At 38.3% G+C, this 19,678-nt stretch overlaps 1 protein-coding gene across 1 annotated transcript; it reads right to left on the bottom strand.

The window, feature by feature from the left end:
* Positions 1-986: 986 nt before the first annotated feature.
* On the bottom strand, positions 987-19,135 carry LOC139716631 (uncharacterized). Its single transcript, XM_071628156.1, has 5 exons — positions 18,513-19,135; positions 6,792-7,607; positions 5,574-5,783; positions 2,777-2,892; positions 987-1,833 (listed from the first exon to the last, which is right to left on the bottom strand). The coding sequence occupies exons 1-5, from the start codon at positions 18,646-18,648 to the stop codon at positions 1,624-1,626; spliced, it is 1,488 nt and encodes a 495-aa protein (XP_071484257.1). The 5' UTR covers positions 18,649-19,135; the 3' UTR covers positions 987-1,623.
* Positions 19,136-19,678: the final 543 nt, after the last annotated feature.

Here is a 19,678-nt window from a genome sequence, read left to right on the forward strand (position 1 = left end):
GGCAAGTGATGGCACTAATCTTCCAGCCCTCTTGGGCAAATAAAGAATTTTGCTGGCAATTGATATTTTCTAATTGATCCAATTATCATTACAGCATGGTTATTTATAGAAAGAACTATTGAACACGCTAAGCCTAAATCTTTTTATTAAAATACACAATTAGTATCACATCTATGATGTTTTGGATGTATGAAGGTTGGCTAACATTACAGTCCGTTACAAAGACAGAACTTGTGCATTGTATATATCTAGTTTCTACATGATATATGTTTCATTCTGCAACCTCCTGTAGGTATAACACATTATATATTATGTATGTCTATTTGATAAATGTTTTTCAGTCATACATTGATAAGTTATTACATAATTTGGCTAATTTTGTGTAATATTTTATCCTTGCTCAAAGAAGACTAAAACTATGAGAAGATTGACCTTCTCTATCCTCCCACAATATTATAGATAATATCCAGCAGACTGGACATTGCAGGAGATGTTTCATATAATCATTATATCTATACTCAAGTTCATTTTTCTGCTTTATGTGACAAAGACATTACGCAAGCACTGGCGTACTTACCTAGTCATTTTGCACAGCAATAACAACCAATGCAATGCCAAATTCATGCTTGTATAGTGCATTTAGTGTCTTTGCAATATGTACACTTCATTTGAACATCCAGCAAAACTTGAAGGAGTATAGAAATCCTATCAATGCTATTAAACTTTTCATAACATGGAAGCCATTTCTCTTTTCTTTTCATGCTGCTTTGCGATTACTACTAAAAAGATTTCATGAAAAGCTTATCATTTTTACAGATGGAAACATCAAATGAAGAAAGGTATTATGGGGGAAAAAAGAATGTTGTATAAACAAATGGATGTTCAATCTAACAAATCAAAAACAAACAAACAAACAAACGATACAAATGATTTTGGTCACGGCAGTGCATTGATTTAAATTGTGTAATCAACTATGAAGGTTTATAAAAGAGACTGTTTCAACATTACTAATGCATAGCTGTACATCTAATAATTTCACAATTATAAACAACTCTCTCTCTGTAACACACAGAGCAGTCTGTACGAGTACAATGACCAATATTATTAAAGCAAAAGGAATTCTTTCTCCTCGCTGGCATTTCCTCTATTCTCACAGGTTTTGATCCATCCATCAAACCATAGTTACCGTCTGTTTGCTGAAAATTATCTTGATTACGCATATTGTGTTTTGCCAGTCTCCCCCTCCTTCACACTGCACAATCTCCTCCCTCTCCGCCTCTACTTCATCAGTTGAAATGTCTCAGCCTGTTCCCTCCACTACCCTGTGTCATCTCCTTGTAAGTCTTATGAGCAAGTGTTAATGACAACTCTTTTTCTTGACCAAAACCGTAAGTTCCAATATTATAATCTCCTCAAGTTCCACCCTTTTTATTCCCACCTTCGAAGCGTTCAGATCACATCCCTTCTTTAGAACTGTACATCGCTTCTTAGCAGTCAATGTTCACCAAAATGATGCTCATCATCCTCCAACTATAAATCATTTTTCCCTACTTCTTCTTCCCTATGTACATGATCTGCAACCATTTGAAAATTGACATTGCTGCCCCGCCCTTTTCCAGCTCCCTACGGCAGGCGTTTCTCACAGGCGTGGTAGTCGCTGTTCTTCTGCCACTTGCACTTGTGTCCCCCACGGAGGGCGCAGCGGGAGTGTGAGGCCAGGCAGTCATAGGTGTTGTAAGCCGCCCCTATGCGCACCAGCGAGGCGTCATAGAGGCAGGTCTTGTGCTTGTTGTCTTTAGGCTTCTTGCAGTGCCTCGATGGGCAGGCCAAAATCTGGACAGGGATGGGACAAGGAGAGCCTTGATGAAGAAGTGTGCTACTTTTATTCACTACCCCTATGAACAAAAAGTACACATCTCTCATTGTGTCAGTATGTTATCACACATGAAGCAAAAGGATGTGAATTCCTAGGACTTTAGATGACATGCAGTCATTCCCCATGAACATTGCATAGTATACAACAGGTTTGTGTAAGTAGTGGGTTTAACCTTTGTATGCTTTGAGTGCAAATTGAAGAAGGAAACCCCATGGCATTGTACACACTGCTCAAGGTCATTGGCATATAAAGGGTTAAATGTAGGAGCCATGACAACCATTGGCGCTAACATATTGAATTGGCAAATCACAAAGATTGGCTCACATTATCCCATTATTGCACATCATACAACTGGTACAATTGCAGTATCTTTCTGAGCACATAATGGATTGGATGGAATATGAGATAGAGAAATAATGTTCATTGTAAGTATGGAACATCAACTCAAACTAACTTGACTGGTTTCTTTAAGGCAGCTGGTAGATGTCCCTTGAATTAAAAACAAACAAAGAAACAAAACAAAACTGGTTTCTTTAAGGCAGCTGGTAGATGTCCCTTGAATTAAAAAACAAAACAAAACAAAACAAAAACAAAAACAAAAACAAAACAAAACAAAACACTGGAGAAAATGTTAAAGTAATTCTTCATCTTGATGCCAGTATTGCTTGAGCTGAAGTTTAATCAGTTGTGTTATTCTATTCCCCAGATGTCATCTTCAAACACATTTGAACAAAGATTTGGAGTGGAGGTTGTGTATGAGGTATATTTGTCTTGTCGACCTTTTTTGCCCTTCCTCCTTTAGAGCATTTGTTATGCTAAAACAAAATATTAAAAAGAAACAAAAGTTTTATGATTTTTGATGGAGAAGACGACAAGAGAAAGTAAACTGTGATAGATCACCTGACAGGAATCGCAGTATTTTCCATACATCGCCTTGAGCCCCTGTTTCTGCCTGCTGGTAAGGCGATGGTGCTCCTGCACCCAGTCGCACAGATTCAGTCGGCCTGGCAGACGACCTGCAATGTGAAAACATAATTTCATTATAATCTGATTTCCGTGAATCTCAGAAATTCATTTTGTCCTTGATTTTGACTAACGAACAAGGGGAAATGTCAGAAAAAAAATCTGTATTTCTCGCAGCATTTGTACTCGAGTGACTGATCACAGATTTAAATTGTTGTTTTGTTGATATATCTTTGCCAGATTGAGTAAATATCTCTCCACGTGAATGACAAACATTTGTGTGTTTTCAGTAAAAAAAGAAATAGATATATATATATATATATATATCTTTTATCAGAAAACAAAGGCATTTCTTTTTGTACACATATATAATGTTAAAAAAAGTTATCGCTGATATCAATGCAAATAAACACATCTGATCAAAGTCTTGCCTACTATAGAAATTGTGTATTGCATGAATGAACATCAACCAGTGTAATTGAAGGTAAAAAACTGGAGAATTGAGGTGCAGAATGAATATTACTACAAGATGAAAAAAAAAAAAACTGAAGAAGATAAGAAATGAATGAATAAAAAAAAAGCAATCATAAAAAAAGTTTTCATTAAGAAGAATAGAGTAATTAAATACAGCAAGGGCTAATCAAATTGATTCATTTATAGTTATCTTTCCATAATTTTGAGAACATATGATTTAGTAAGATTATTGAAAAACAATATGCATTAAAAATAAACAATTTGAAAACAGCAAGGACTAATCAAACTTATTCATTTATACTGGAAAAGTGAGCAAAGAAAATGGGATTCCATCGGGATTCGAACCCGAGACCTCCGGATTGCTAGACCGGTGCTCTACCGACTGAGCTATAGAAAGCCGTAGTACAGTGTTCGTCCCAGAAACCCTTCATTCTCAATGCTCGGGTGGTCAGAAGCTATAGCAGTGTGCACCGGTCTAGCAATCCGGAGGTCTCGGGTTCGAATCCCGATGGAATCCCATTTTCTTTGCTCACTTTTCCACTAATAATTTATATTCTTTCTGGTCAGTTTATTCTGTCTTTATTTATTCATTCATATTTACACATTTCCATAATTTTGATTATATTTGATTTAATAAGCCTGTCATTTAGCTGAAGGTGTGCACATTTCCTGCTCTGAGTGCCAAGTATTGCCAATACGTTAATCAGGCATTTCCTGAGATTTTTCACTCCATGTTCGCCACAATTGCGCATTCTCTGACAGTGTGCCAAATACGCAGCATTTACACAGAACCCACAATGTGGTAGACAACAATCACTATTACAAAGGATGCAAGGTTGTGGGTTTGTGAGTAAAGTGCATCAGGATAACCACCATACATAGAGCTTGTGGTTTATTATGCACTTGTGTGCAGAGTAGCATATCTCAAACTGTCAAGGCTGTCCCTTCATTCATGCATCACTTTCCAAGACCAACATTGGCCCATAGAGGGCTCCCTACATGATGCAAAGATGAAGATGAGTTAATAGCAGAAGAGAGAGAGAGATAGAAGTACTTTGTTGTTTAGCAATGTGATCATAGAATATATTACGTCTTCATTGTATTTAATCTTTAGCTAAGTCAGGTAGTAGAGTATTAGTTTGCCCATAGTGATTATAAGAATAACTGACATTTTCAGTTCAGAAAGATACGAGCGTTGACGCCATAGGTTGAGTGAAACCTCGATCAACACCCTTATCTTTCTCAACCGATGATATTATGACAGGAGTAATGAAATAATTGCAGTGAACATTATCAGTAGCATCATTATTATCATTATAATTGTAATCATTATCATTATTATTATCATCATTATCATCTTTGTTATCATTACTATGCCATTGGTATTATTACAATTAACTATCATCATGTATGTCAGTGGTAATAGCATTGATATCAACATTATCATTATGAAAATCATGGTTATATTATAAATAGTCCCTTGCTGCCTCATTATTGTATTCAAGCACTGCACAACACAAGGTTATCACTAGAATCACATCTATACTTGGACTACTGTAAACGTGGAAATTTTCGCGGTACATTAATTTTCGCGGATTTCGCGCTACGCTCGGCTAGCGCGAATTCAAAAACGCGCGAATATATCTTCACAATTTTCTACGCACATTTTGAACGGGATGAATTGTGTGCGCTTCATCGATGATACTGCTACGTAGTACAATGTACAGGCATGTTTACGCTACTAGTACTGTGCGAAGAGACGATACCCTAGATTGCTGTGTACTGTAGCATGCATGTGTGCACCGCACGCATCGATGCTACAGTCCCCCGTGACTACGGTACTAGAGTCACAGCTGTACTACGTATTTGAGTGCTTGTACTCGCAGTCGAGCCGCTCGCTACGTCGCTTGTCGTAGCAAGCTATGTAGCAGAGGCTTTGGATGAAAGCAGTTAATGTGTACTACAGTAAAGTAACCTGCTGCGGAGCGCGAATTTAAGAACCCGCGAATACGTTTTCGAGCCGCTCAGCGCGAAAAATTAATCGCGCGAAAATATTGACGTTTACAGTATGCTTATTCCACTCCCTTGCCAGCACCCAGGCCTAATTTTCACTTCTTTCCAATGCACATTTATGCCTTTAATGCAACCGGAGGGCAGTTCATACACCTGGGTAGAGAAGAGAAGCATATGTGTCTAGATTGTCTAGATAGCTCAAGGGTGGCACGATAACAAGTATGTCTAGAGCGATATCCCGCCTCACCTGCGATGAGGTAATTCTTGTCATTCTTCAGGGTCGTCTTCCCGCAGTGGCCGGCGGAGGCGGGTGTCTCCAGCTGCACCTCGTCCCCAACCTTCCAGTCTTCGCTGAGCTCGCCGGTCTTGTAGATCTGCTTCAGTTTCACCGTGTAGACGATCTTGTAGTTCCACGCTTCCATGCTCTCGGGGTTGATGGGTGTGTGTGGTTTGTCTTCTGGAGATGTGAATGAAGGGCCAGAGGAGCATTACATTCCAATATAGAATACCCGGTTCCAAAGTGTGATGTCATAGCCATTCATCGCCATGGTAACTGGTTCTTAACAACCTCAGTCCTGGTCTGAATGTCATATATTGTGAGCACTATTGTTTCTCTCCATGCTCACACCTGTTTTCACCCCACGCTATGACAAAAGACTGTGATATCATTACCTAAGTACATGTACTTTGTTATAATATGGCATAATCAAATACCAGTCAGCAATTATTGCATGATCATGGATCATTCGTTATCTTTCCCCATAGACAAAACATTCTAGGAATATTCTTCCTTACGGGCTACCACAGAAAATTGAGGGTTGACATTCTGCTTCGAGGAGATAATATGAAGGTCCCTTGACTACATCTGAGGATTTGTAACTTCCTTCAAATGTCTTTCAAACCATTTTATATGGAACATTCTGAATGTTTTTTTTTCCATCCAGTCCTTGACCAAACAGTATGTTACTCAAGGGACTTATCATATCAAACTACTGAAGTTTGAGACCTCTTCAGTATTTCTTTGTTTGTTTGGAGGACAGTGAACTTCCATTTTTTTTTTTCATTTTGCTCATGGAAGGGATGCCTTATACTTAGTCCCCTTTCCTTTTGTCTGTTTTGCTCAGAGGACAATGCATGAACACTATCCATATAAAGATCATAGCCTTACTAATTCAATGAACCCCACACCTTCATTTACAGAAACTGTCAAGAAAGCAAGTTAGTGGAAATAAGTGTCACCCCAAAGGTCATCTAGAAACAGCTGGAAGACAATTACAATTACAGTATGATGCTGTAACTGACATAGACATCCAATATCCAATTCATATTTTACCATCGATTGACATCTGGAAGGCATTTTCATGATAATTATTGGAGGTGTCCCATTAACATTTAGATTGCTGAAAGGTAGATTGTCACATATCTTTGATTAAACAGGGGCCCGAAAGGTAGAGGAAATTTTCACCTTTATCTTCTTTTGCAGATGGTGGCACGTTGTCCGTCTCATTAGCAGGTGACTCTTCAAGAGGCGTTGTAGGTACAGCCCCAGTTGTAGCCATTAGTGAGGCCTCCAGAGAAGACGCTGTAATTGGCGGTGTCTCCACCCTCTCTGTATTGGTATCATAATGTTCTAACTCTTCTGGGAGTGGAAGAGGAGGTAGCTCTGGGTGGGGTTGAAGTTCCTCCGGGATTGGCTGAAGACCAACTGGGTGAGGGAGGGGTTCAAATCCCTCTGGCTGAGGCATTGGCTGAAGGCCCTCGGGTTGGGGAAGAGGTTTCAGTCCTTCAGGCTGGAAGCCCTCAGGCTTGGAAAGGGGTTTTGATCCCTCAGGTTGAAGGCCGTCAGGTTGGGGAAGGGGTTGGAGATCATCGGGGTATGGGAGAGGATCAAGTCTCTCAGGTTCAGGGACTGGCTCTAATCCCTCGGGCATTGGGAGAGGTTTCAGTCCCTCAGGATTTGGGAAGGGTTCGAGACCCTCGGGATGGGGAAGAGGATCAAGTCCCTCAGGTTGAGGAACTGGTTGTAGTCCTTCAGGCATTGGCAGGGGTTTCAGCCCTTCTGGATGAGGGTGAGGGAGTGGTTGGAGACCCTCAGGGTAAGGGAGTGGTTCCAAGCCATCAGGATCTGGTGATAAGCCCTCAGGGAGGGCTTCGTCTGGGAGGGGGTGCAATCCTCCAGGGCGTGGCTGTACCTCAGGGAGGGGATCTGGATCGCCTCCACCAGTCTGTGTCTGGGTATTGATCAGCACATATTCCCTTTTCAGAATCCTGCCTCCAATGACTGGTTAAGTACACAAAGTAGAAGAGGAAAAAGTGGAATGAGTAACAAGAAAACAGAAAACTCTTACATCAATTATATATGACGTTAATGCATTTGCGCTTATGCTATTTTTTTTTAAAGAAATAAATACCGTATTGGCTGAACAGACAAATTGGTTGGGAGACAGCATAGCTCAGTGTTAAAAGCAAGGTCAAAATATTCAGACAATTGAAAAATACCCATCCATTTGCAGATTACCACACTGTTTGATTTTTGTTTTATTACCTTTGTAAAAGAAAAAAAAACATGTTGTTCATGATTGACTACAAGTCGATTGTCAACAACAGGTAGGAATATGATTTTCAATGTAGTTAGGACCTTTTGCGACTTATGGTGTCACTACTGTGCAAGAGATATAACTCAGACACCCACTGGATGTTCTATGCTAGAATTCTAAGGATCAATCTTTTTTAAATCCTATTCTGCTCAAATTTTATATTCCTCAGGACAATTTCGCTAGACTCCCTGAGACAAATGATCTTTTTGTCACTGGTATTGATACCCCTTCTGCGGGCCTACTTCCCTGCTATGTAATTTGCACAATACAGCGAGTGTTAAAAACATTGGGCAGACACTGAAGGATGCATGAATGTGCCAGTCCCGTGTATGTGATTATGTTAATTTGACACTTGACTGGACATGTGTCCCTGTGAGCGAGGCCCTTTAACTCTATGTTTCTGAGGTATGACAGTTCCTCGTAGATGTGATACTGTAAAAGCTGTTGTTTTCACAGAGGATTTGAATTTTTGTTAATTTCGCGAATCATTTCGGGCTGCATATTTAGAAACAGACGAGAATATTGCGAACGGGCGATATCTCGCTAAAAATGTCTGTGACCTCTTCATTTGCAAAAATTCTGTAGGCAAAAATAACAGCTTTTGTAATACATGATACAGGTGGTCCCCATTACCAATAGGATAGGGATAAGGATGAAAATTTGCTTCATATTCAAGTTGACTTCTGAGTGTAATCATAAACAAACAGAAAATTTAGAGATCAAATACATTTGCTGAATTCATTAAAATTGTTAAATTAGTCTTTTCAATAGGTATAAATGTCATACTATATTTTATGTACATATCCATGGAAGAGTTGCTAGCCAAGGACATCATTGTAATATGTCACAAACATGTATTCGTTGTTATTGTATTGTAATGACCATATCTTGTATGTATGTGTTGTACTCTCATACCCCGGAATGGGGTCGGAAGAGTCAATAAAATCTCTATAATCACCTTAACCCTTTCCATGCTAGGGACTTTGGTCAGTGTGTACAACACTGGGGTTTTCTGTGCCAATTGGCTCTCAAAGCACACACAAATGTTTGATGTATTCTGGCTTTATTACTGTAACCACATGTATTTGTAAAAAATATGTTAGCTCCAAAGTCCTTAGTTCCCATTTTACGCCCAGCTGAATGACATTAGTACTTTTTAATTTTCTTGACTCTTCTTGTACCAACCAGGTCAATTTCAACACAGTATGGATTTGTCCCTTTCATCCTTCACAGCTCTCATTGTATGTGCTTGATCCTTCCTTGGGCGTTTCAGTTTCTCAGAGGGTGAAGAGGGGAGGCGACATTTTTTCCCCTTCTTTTTTCATACCTGATTGGGGTCGAAATCCAGTCTTGTCATATGTGTCAATCACACAACACAAGGTGCATATCACCTTAGCAACATTTATACAAACAGTGATGCAAAGCCAGTCCAAATTTAGGAAGGGATTCACAGTTTTAGCAACAATGTAAACCTGCGTATTACCTTATCCCATTACTGGTTATCAATAAATCATTAGTATTTACCTTTTACTTCTTCCCTACAAAGGCAAACGAGTAATAGATATGTGTGTGCGTGTGTATGATTTCCAATGCAACACAAGTCATATAAAACATATTAAACGTGATATGTTTTTGTTTTTGATATTTATGATTTTATTAGTTTTTAAGATTCATACAAACAGCCTAATGATATGCATGTAATATATAAATTAAAAAAAAAAAGCAATTCAGCAATATCTTTAACCTGTTGAGGACGAGTCCCGAGTATACTCGGGCAGGTGTCAATGGGAAATGCGTGTTGTAGCAGAATCAGTCCGTCATCAACAGGTTAACATAAACATGGAGTGCATGATGTTTTTAAGGAATCCTACTGCCAAATATATGAGGGAAATGGATAACATGAGATGACAATTTTGGACAAATACATTGACCTTCATTTTACCATTACCAATCACGGTCCACTGACATTTGAGTCACCCTTTAGATGCCTTTTTTAAAGGCTAGGAGATAACGTTTCCATTTGCATTACAAAGCAAATACAATTCATTCAAATCTAATATTACTTTTTTTTTTCTTTTTCTGTAGACCTTCATAAAGAAGGATGAATGTGAGGCTTTCAAAGACTCTCACTATTCAACAAATCACAACAAATCAATTACCTCAGGAAGAAGTTTAAAGAAACTAACATACATCAGCCATGAAATTATGCCCTAATTCCACTTGTTTTTTTTTTATCCCGGTCTCCACTATCCATTTGGATATGTTAGTACACATTCATAATTAAAGGAATATTCCACTGTCAACATGGGCACATCTTATTGGTCTGTATGGCGAGGGAGATAATAAGAAAATGAAATTGTGTTCATTTGTCCCAAAGAGAGAGTTATTCTGTGCTCTGATTTTTTTTTTTTCCAGCAGTGCTCCTCGGAGCGATATCAATTTAAATTCGGAGCTATCGCAGCGCTGCGCTTGCCCTGGTAAAGATTCCCCCGCTTCCAAGCTATGAATAATAGCCTCGGAGCAGACAAGCATACACTTCCCAGACAAATTTTTCTGCTGATGTCCATAATGCACAACAAGCATTCATCAAGTGCTCTTCCTCCGCTCACCGCGTGCATTAAACGGGGCTCCCTGGTCTCGGTCACTAGCTATGCAGTATTTTTACGACAACATAATTGCCTTCTTTTGCAATTTACTTCACCCATGAATGCTCCCCCCCCCCCCCACCCGCCCCTATTTGCAAATGTCAAATGCATTTTTATTTGCTTCATTTGCTTGTGCAGTGCTGGTGCACAAACTGACTGACATATATACAACCGAACATGCACACACACACACACACACACACACACACACTATTAAACACATGCACAATAACACATAAAGATATCTATGAAATGCACTTGCAGGGTTCATGCACACTGTTCATTTCAGGACATTTTCGTTTTATGTTTCTGAAATGGCCGATATTACCAGCGACATTTGAAACTCCGGTATCAAGTGATGCCCTCCAGTGAGGTGCAGCATTTGATCAATTTCAGCATCCCTCCCCCATTCGTTGCACCGTACTCCTCCCTTTTCATCCCAGCCATTGGCCCACCCTTCTCATCTCCCAGCGTACCTTTTCCCTATCCTAACCCATCTCCCTCTCTCCTCCCCCCTCTTCCCTGTATTCTCCATGTCAAGCCCTCTTCTACTCCCCTTCTTGCCCCCCTTTTGCTCCTTCATCTGCATCTCACCTCTCTACCTTTTCCCCTCTGGGTGTGGCTCATGTCTCACCCCCAGACAGCCTTTTTGCCACCAGCTGATGGTACTTTGACCCCTGCCATTCCATCCTGTCATCTCATGCAGGTGATTTTTATTTTCATTTCTTTCTTTCTTTTTTTGAGTGAAAACACCATGAAAAAGGCAGTATGTATGTTAGTCTATGACATTCAGTTCAGTTCAGTTCAGTTTGTCAGTTTATCCACTTGTAAAAAAAAAAAATCATCAATCAATGAAACTTTAACAGTGATGTATCAAAATCAAGGATAACTGAACTTACTCTTGACATATACAGACATACAGGTACATGAAAGAAATAACATATACCTGTAAACAGTCTAATGTTTCCAGGTACAAGTAGAGGAGATTGTCATCAATGCAGTATATTTGACTGGGACGATGGCCTCGTATACCAGTAACATATACTATATAACATGAAATTCAGAACTCTTCATAATTGAAACAGAAGGATCAGTGACAAAAAAAAAAAGAATGTATAGCTTGAAATGAAACTCAAAAGATAAATTATAATAATATTCTCCCCATCATTCTTATATTTGATATTTGGTTATTATTCATATCTTTTCCTTATTTACTTTTTTTTAAATTGAAAATCAGAGAGTAACCAAAGCATAACTATCACACTATAAAACATTGAGGTTTGCTCCAAAATCTTAAAATGTACTTAAGCCTGACGTGCCAAGTCATAGTGAAAATGACTCTACTTGGAAGAAATAAAAATGATTAAAAAAAGGAGACAAGCAAGTATTGACTAGTAAAAGTCAGACACAAAATATGAATTATTGGAAATCTAAAGTTTTACAGCTTTCATAAAACAGATAGAGTAGATGAAAGTGCACATGCAAACTTTACTTGTCTTTATCTCACAATTCTGTGAATGGTAGGTGCATAAAATGACAGTAAACATCTTGCTTTTTATCCTCCCCTATTAAAGGACAAGTTCACCTTCATAAACATAAGGATTGAGAGAATGTAGCAATATTAGTAGAACACATCATTGAAAGTTTGAGGAAAATCAGACAATCCGTTCAAAAGTTATGAATTTTTGAAGTTTTTGTGCAGTAACCGCTGGATGAGAAGACTACTGCAGTGTGTAAATAACTTAGATGTCACATGCGTACAACAATATAAGGAAAATATAAAGAGAATTTCACAAAATTTCATCTTTTGAAAAAAGTACACATTCCCCCGACTCGTTACCGACAAATGTTATGGGTAATATTATTCCCCCTGCCTTTAGAAAGAGGCAAGTCAAGCGCTCTTTTATTATGCGAAAAAAAGTGAAAATATGTTGAATTTTCTTTACATTTTCTTTATGCTGTTGTACGCATATGACTCACAAGCTGTAGTAGTCTCCTCATCCAGCGGTTCCAACACAAAAATTTTAAAAATTCATAACTTTTGCATCGATTGTCCAATTTTCCTCAAACTTTCACTGATGTGTTCTACTAATATTGTTGCATTCTCTCAATCCTTATGTTTATGAAGGTGAACTTGTCCTTTAAGTCATCATTGCCACTAGTTCTCATGTCTGTGAAGTAAAATGTAAATGATATAAGTTATTTCCTTTTTCCCGATGCTAAGAAAATTTGTGTGCCGTAGATCAGTGAAAGACTTGAAATACATCACTGATTCATATTAAAAATATGGAATGAAATAACTTTCTTGCATGTTCAATTTTAAAGAAAGTTGTCCTGTTGTTTGACCTTTCTTCCTCTTTGCAGTGTCAACTTGAACATTGGGAAGCACATCATGTTGATATTTTAAAGCGAATGTTTTTGATATTTAAAATTGCATTGTCATGCTCTATCTTTGCATGTGCATATCCCAGAGGTCCTTCAGTTGGGCAGAAGAACATGTTCATAAACAGATCTAGAAATATATTTCATGCAAATTAATAAACTTTTTTTTTGGGTATTTTGACAGCAAACTTGAATGATATCACCCCCAGACATTTCCAAAATCACATTTTTCCTGTATTATTTCAATTCTGTGAAACCAAATTTTTTTGAGTGCACAAAACTTTCATGTATTTGTAAGGGGCCAAGATACACAAAAGTAAAATGCACAAGGAAGTTGTTGTCATTTTTGTTTTTTGTTTTTGTTTTTGTTTGTATATACAATGCATTGAATGCCAGTCACTTATTTGCAAAAGTTCATGCTGTGTAAAAGGCCATTGACTCCAATTTACAAAAGTTTTATGCCCTGAATGTTTCTGGTTTTACAGTAGTTTTTTTTTTCTTCTTCTTCTTCTTCTTTTTTCATTAGGGTTGCAATAATTGCTTCTGGGTGTATGATGGGGGTGTGAATGTTATTTCCTCGAAAACATGATTGAAATGAGGTGGAGCTTGCTTTGACCTTGCTTGAACCTCCGCCATGGTTCGTGCATATACACATGTACTCATGCATGCAGGCTGTTGGGTACTTCCATGATTGATTTTGAGGCCATACGGTTTGTAACACAGCTGTTGTTTAGGATATCACTTGCAGTTATATATTGTGTTCAGGAGGAAGACTCACATTCAGTGTCAACTTAAAGGAAACCAAAACCCAAAGAGAAATGTGGATTGAGTGAGAGCAGCAACATTAGTAGAACACATCAGTGAAAGTTTGAGGAAAATCATTGGACAATCGATGCAAAAGTTATGAATTTTGAAAGTTTTGGTGTTGGAACCACTGGATGACGAGACTACTAGAATTTATGACGTCATTTGTGGACAATTTAAAGAAAATATAATGGGAATTCTACAGAAATTTACTTTTCATGAAAATTACACATTCCATCAACTTGATACTGACATATATCATGTTAAGGATAGTACATTTAATTATTCACCCTGCTTTCTGAAAGTGGTTAGTCAAATGCTCTTTCATTATGCTGGAAAAGTGAAATCATGTTTAATTTTATTTCATTTTCGTTGTAATTGTTGTCCACACGTGATGTCACAAATTCAAGTAGTCTTGTCATCCAGCAGTTCCAACACGAAAACTTTAAAAATTCATAACTTTTGTATCGATTGTCCGATTTTCCTCAAACTTCCACTGATGTGTTCTACTAATGGTGTTGCTTTCACTCAATCCATATTTCTCTTTGGGTTTTGGTTTCCTTTTATAGTTCAGGCTCAACAACAACAATAACAAATGTAGGTTGAGATGCATTCCAGCAGTTTGTGATTGCAAACAAGTTTCATGGCAAGTCTGAATGCCCTCTTAGTGAGATTTGTATGTAATTCATACATTATAACTTCATCCCTGATTTGAGATATTATCAAAAGGATGGTATCAATTTCAAATGGTCTTTAATTGACTGACAGATGGAAATGCCATCTTCTTAATAGATTTCCCTTGCTGGTACAAGGTAATGTGCTCATGATGAAGGTTTGCAATTAGATTGCACTCTGATGGGTAATAAATGAGAAAACTAATTACAAGGAATATGAGCCTTATTCTTTCATCCAGGAGATCTGTACGTGTAAAGAGTATGATATTCAATGGCAATCGTATCGAATGGAATGTCATGTGAATTTATGCCCTGATATTAATTTCCCTTGTGCCATCACGTTGATGAAGATGAGTTGATGTGAATGAGATATTTGACAAGGCACAGTTGTGGATCGGTTAATATAATTCAGAGGAAAATGCAATATCTGAGGGCAGATAATATTTAATATAACAGCAATTTTGTGCCAATATGGCATTGTGCTTTGTTTATGTGAAGCATGTTGAAATATGTCCTGCTTTGAACAAGGAAATAACCTCTGCTTTGAATCCTAAATGTAGATAAAAATAGGTTTGATCTTTGAACATTTCAGTTTCATTTCCTTTATTTAACCGAGCTTTAGATGGCACATACAAACTTATCACTCATGTGCAAGAGTATCAATTACAAGTAGAGCCCATCAACGGATAAATTGACATTCATAATTATTGCATGGGTTGATGACATCTGAGCAGTTCAGAGTCCATATTCTGTACTGTTTTTGCAGAATATGACCATGTATCCCGATGTCTTTTTGCCAGGCATTATCACCTGACAATAACAACAACAGCTTTACACTGACATCTACCTTTATGCAGGTAACTTTAACGCATAATGTATAAGAAATCCCAACGCTATATTTAGTTCTTCGTCTGTTGAAATTTATCTAAGATACCGTGCTTCGTGAAAGCTTGACTTAACATCTTGACAAGCCTGATCTTTCAAGTGTCTAATTTTACCATCGGACCAATTTTCTCAGGAAGCGGTCATTTAGGACAGGAGTAGCTGAGGGCAGAGCGCCAAATTGCACTCAAAGCCCGCCTTTATTCCCAGGTCATACCCCCCCCCCCCCCCCTTTTGTCATATCTGATATAGAGTTACTCGTTAATTAGAATTGTAATATTAGAATTTTAATTACTACCGATGATTAGATACTAAGACATGATGGACCTCATCCAAAATGCTGGGGGGGGGGGGGGGGAGGAATGCTCGGTTTAAAAGAAAAAATGTATGAAGCAACTGTCGCTACGTCTTTGTTGTTGTTGTTGCTGATTTGGTGTTAAGGATGAATTCATTCACCGTGACTAATAACATTGGCCAAAAAGGTGATGATGGTGAAAATTTGGTGTTTATGGTCATGCATAGGTTTATGTATGTGTGTATATGTTGATGAATATGTGTGCAGCATGTCTAGATGTCGTGAACATTAAAGGTCCTGTTTACCACTGGGAGCAGTGATTTTAAAAAAATGTTCGAGATATCACATTTGATGCATGCACTGTATGTGTAGGTCAGTCTTATCACATAACATCCTGCTATATAGAAATTTCATAATAAGGCCTACTTTAAAAAATATAAGGAGATATAACTAACTTTCCCACTAAACCATAACTGTACATGGTTTAGTCTAGAAACATTATTATTATAACTATTGGTCATATTTTGTACATTCAACAATACCTAACATTGATTATACTGATTCAAATTTATACATTGGTTGTTTCTATCCCCAATTCACCTTTTGCAAGTATTTTCAAGCACTAAACAGGGGTTTTTGTTTCATCTGCAAATGTGGATAATGCCTTTAACATGATGCTTGGATACCTGTTGATTGTGTGATTGACACATTTTTTAGGCTGTTGGGTCCCCCGTGAAGTGGACAGTGAACGATTTAATCAGCATTCCTGTCAAAGAATCCTTCATTGCATATATATACAGTTAAAGCTGCTCTAGTGACCACCTGTCTATAGCAACCATCTTCCCATAGTATTATGTGGAAATCCCCTTGCGGAAAAACGAAGCAAAACAAAAGAAAAAAACACACAAAAACATGCAAACAATAATGCATATACAACTGAACCTCTTCTAGTGACCACCTCTCTGTAGCGAACATCTACCCATAGCAACCTCATGGAAATGCTCCGCAAAGAAAACTTATAGTTAAGAAACTGTGTATAGCAACCAACTGTCCAACGTGACCAGCGCCCATGTTTGGTTTCCACTGGGCGACTGGCAACTGTGCACAACAACTGCCCAACAGCATGCAGCGGTAAACCCTATGTTGGCCATTGCACGAAACAATGCTACTGAAATTTGTCTGCAACTATTTGGTGACCATTGTGGACAGGTTTGTGTATATTTGTGTCCTAGCTGGTCCATGCCAAATTAGAAAAAAAAAATTGTAATTGGACAGAACAATTTCAGTTCAGTTCAGTTCGAGTTTATTTCTGCATTTTTTTCAAGGAAATCATATATGAAAAATTACAACACCTGTATCTTGTATCTGACAACAGAATAGGAAAAAACAATATTACATTAACACTATCATAATCACATAACAGTGAGATCAAAGGAGAAGGAGAAAAAAAAATGCAGGAGCCTGCCGTCTTTAAGCACTTGCTTGATAGTGATGGCAGCCTCAGAATCTCAAAAAAGGAAATAAGAAACATGATAATGCATATACAAAATGGGCAATTTCCCATTGAAATGCTTTGTGCAAGCTTTGTGGCGTCCGCAAGGGGACGTCAGTGGGGAAAAAAAGGAAGAAAAACACACAAACAAACATGTGCAGAGCAGTGAATTAAGTGCATTCAGTGCAATGAAGTGTGTTTTTATTATTGCTTAAAATCAATTAAACCAAATTGTATGGATGTGAATGGTCGTATGAATACTCGTACCTCTGATCATGACGTGTGTATTAAAGGGATCGTACAGTTTCGGTTGAGACCTAATTTCGGGTTTACTTACAATTTTTGGTGAAATAATGAGGAACCTCTTATGAAATATGAAAGAGTTTGTAATTCTATGAGGAAATCAACATTTATTTGATGAAGATTGGTTTTGAAATGGCTGAGATATCCAAAAAGAGCGATTCTAATAAAGTGTGGGACCCACACTTTATCACGATCGCGTTGTTTTACTTTGTTTTTGGATGTTTCAGTCGTTCCAAACCCGATTTTCGTCAAATAAACTTTGAATTCCTCTCAAAATGGTATGTTCTGTACTATATCATAAGTGTTTTCTTGGTATCTCGCAAAAAGTTAAAAGCCCAATTCTCATCTCCACCAAAACTGTACTAGCCCTTTAAGTGGTTGTGAGCATTCATGTGTTTATGTTAAATGTGTATGTGTGTTGTGTGTGTGTGTGTTTGTGTGTGTGTGCATCACGTGTGTATATGTGTGTGTGCACATATCATGTATGTGGGTTGATACATACTGAGTAGTACAATACAATATAGGTACAATAGATATGTTAGAAACAATACAATAGATATGGTAGAAAATGCATGGAAAAATGACAGAACTATGCAATTTCCTTTGATATTCATTGCTGAGTCCCCCACAACTATATGTGTACATATTATGTATTTTAGGGCTACTATTGTGTTTAGATATTGCTCATCATAGTCATGCACTCTGCATTATTCAAAGTTGTATCTATTTGGTCAAACAAAGTTTTGAATTGGATATATGTACACTGCATTATTTATTTATGGCATAATTATTTTATCACTTTCATCATATTTCTGTTTTTAGCCCATATAATATAAAAAGATACAGAAAAGTACTTTACAATCAAACAAACTACAAACAACATTTTCTCAGAAAATCTTCTAAAAGGACAGAGAAATCATTAACAGCATTCAAACATATGAAATGTCACATTAGTTTCAGAAAGACTTGGCAAGTTTTATCCAAAGATTAAAAATGATTGTCCATGTTTCTAGAGGCCCAGACTACAATGCCTGATTAAGGGTGCTTATAATATTTCTCTTCTGGACAATATTAAAGGTGGAGGTGAAATGTTAAAGAGAGCTAGCGCTCACCGTATGCAGCTGCACAGAAGTGCTGCTGAGGGTGCAGCCGTTCGCAGCTGCATCCCTCGGCCGTCGATCCCGTGGTGACCAGCAGTAGGGCAGACGTCAGCGCAAGATACACACACCGCCGCATTGCCCCACTCATCTCTTACGGTCCTGCGTTATATTTTTTTTCCCCTTTCCGTGCCAAGCGTGGGAGAGGTGTACGAGGATCCCGATGATTTGGTAATGCCCGATCTCCCCACTTCTACCTCTCCCTCTTGTGTTGTTGTTGTTACCCCTTCCTCTCTCCCCCTCCTATCCCCCTTCCTTTCTCTCTCCTCTCCTCGTGTCCTAAAAAACACACGGCACCGCCTGTTATGCGTGTGAGGTTGCTCTGGAGATGTAAGCCTAGGTGTAATGCATGCAGCTCATCCGGGGCGATGTACAGCGGGAATGCAGGTCAATTGGTGAAGACAGACTATTTGTCTTCGCACTCCCTCCTTCTCCCTCGTTCCAGTCTCTAAGCAAGGTGATGCCTTTCAAGAGATATGGGGTTGAAAAAGGGAAAATATTGTAGCACTTGTATGTTGAACTCCTTAAGATGAGACTGTGTAATATAGAAAAAAGATGTAAAATACAAAATCAATCTAGAGACACACACTAGCAATGGTGGGGGTGGGGGGCAGGAGTTTAGGTAGAGGCGCAGCCGGTGTTTGTAGGTACAAGTCTCCAAGAATAAATTGTTTTCCTTTGCCAGAATTCACAGCAATATATGAAAACAATGTCTGTGTGTGAGTGTGTGTGTGTGCACGTTGGAGATGACGCAGATCAAAACACACTTGGAGATGATATAGATCCCTTGCTGAGTAAAAGTCAAAGTGTCAAGTTTTCCTCTGGAGTCAGGTAATGCTGTAAGGTATTCCCAAGCTATTACTCCTAAACATGTCCACCAGGTATAACCTTTGAGTGAGCATAATATAGGGCAACATGGGAGATGAAGCATTTAGTATCTTCGCATGAAGTCAGTTCAGTCACCGCAGTCACTTCTCTGCCACTGACCATGAAAAAAAGACAAACAAATTGGCTCATCTCATATCATTCCTTTGGGTAATTTAGAACAAAGCTTCCTCTCTCCGGCCTCCGGAATATATGAGAATGAGTCCCACAGTTGATCCCGCAAGAGGCAAATATAT

The sequence above is a fragment of the Diadema antillarum genome, unplaced genomic scaffold, assembly GCF_040938485.1.
Source record: "Diadema antillarum isolate AM-2024a unplaced genomic scaffold, OU_Dant_1.0 scf00000068, whole genome shotgun sequence".
NCBI lineage: Eukaryota > Metazoa > Echinodermata > Echinoidea > Diadematoida > Diadematidae > Diadema > Diadema antillarum.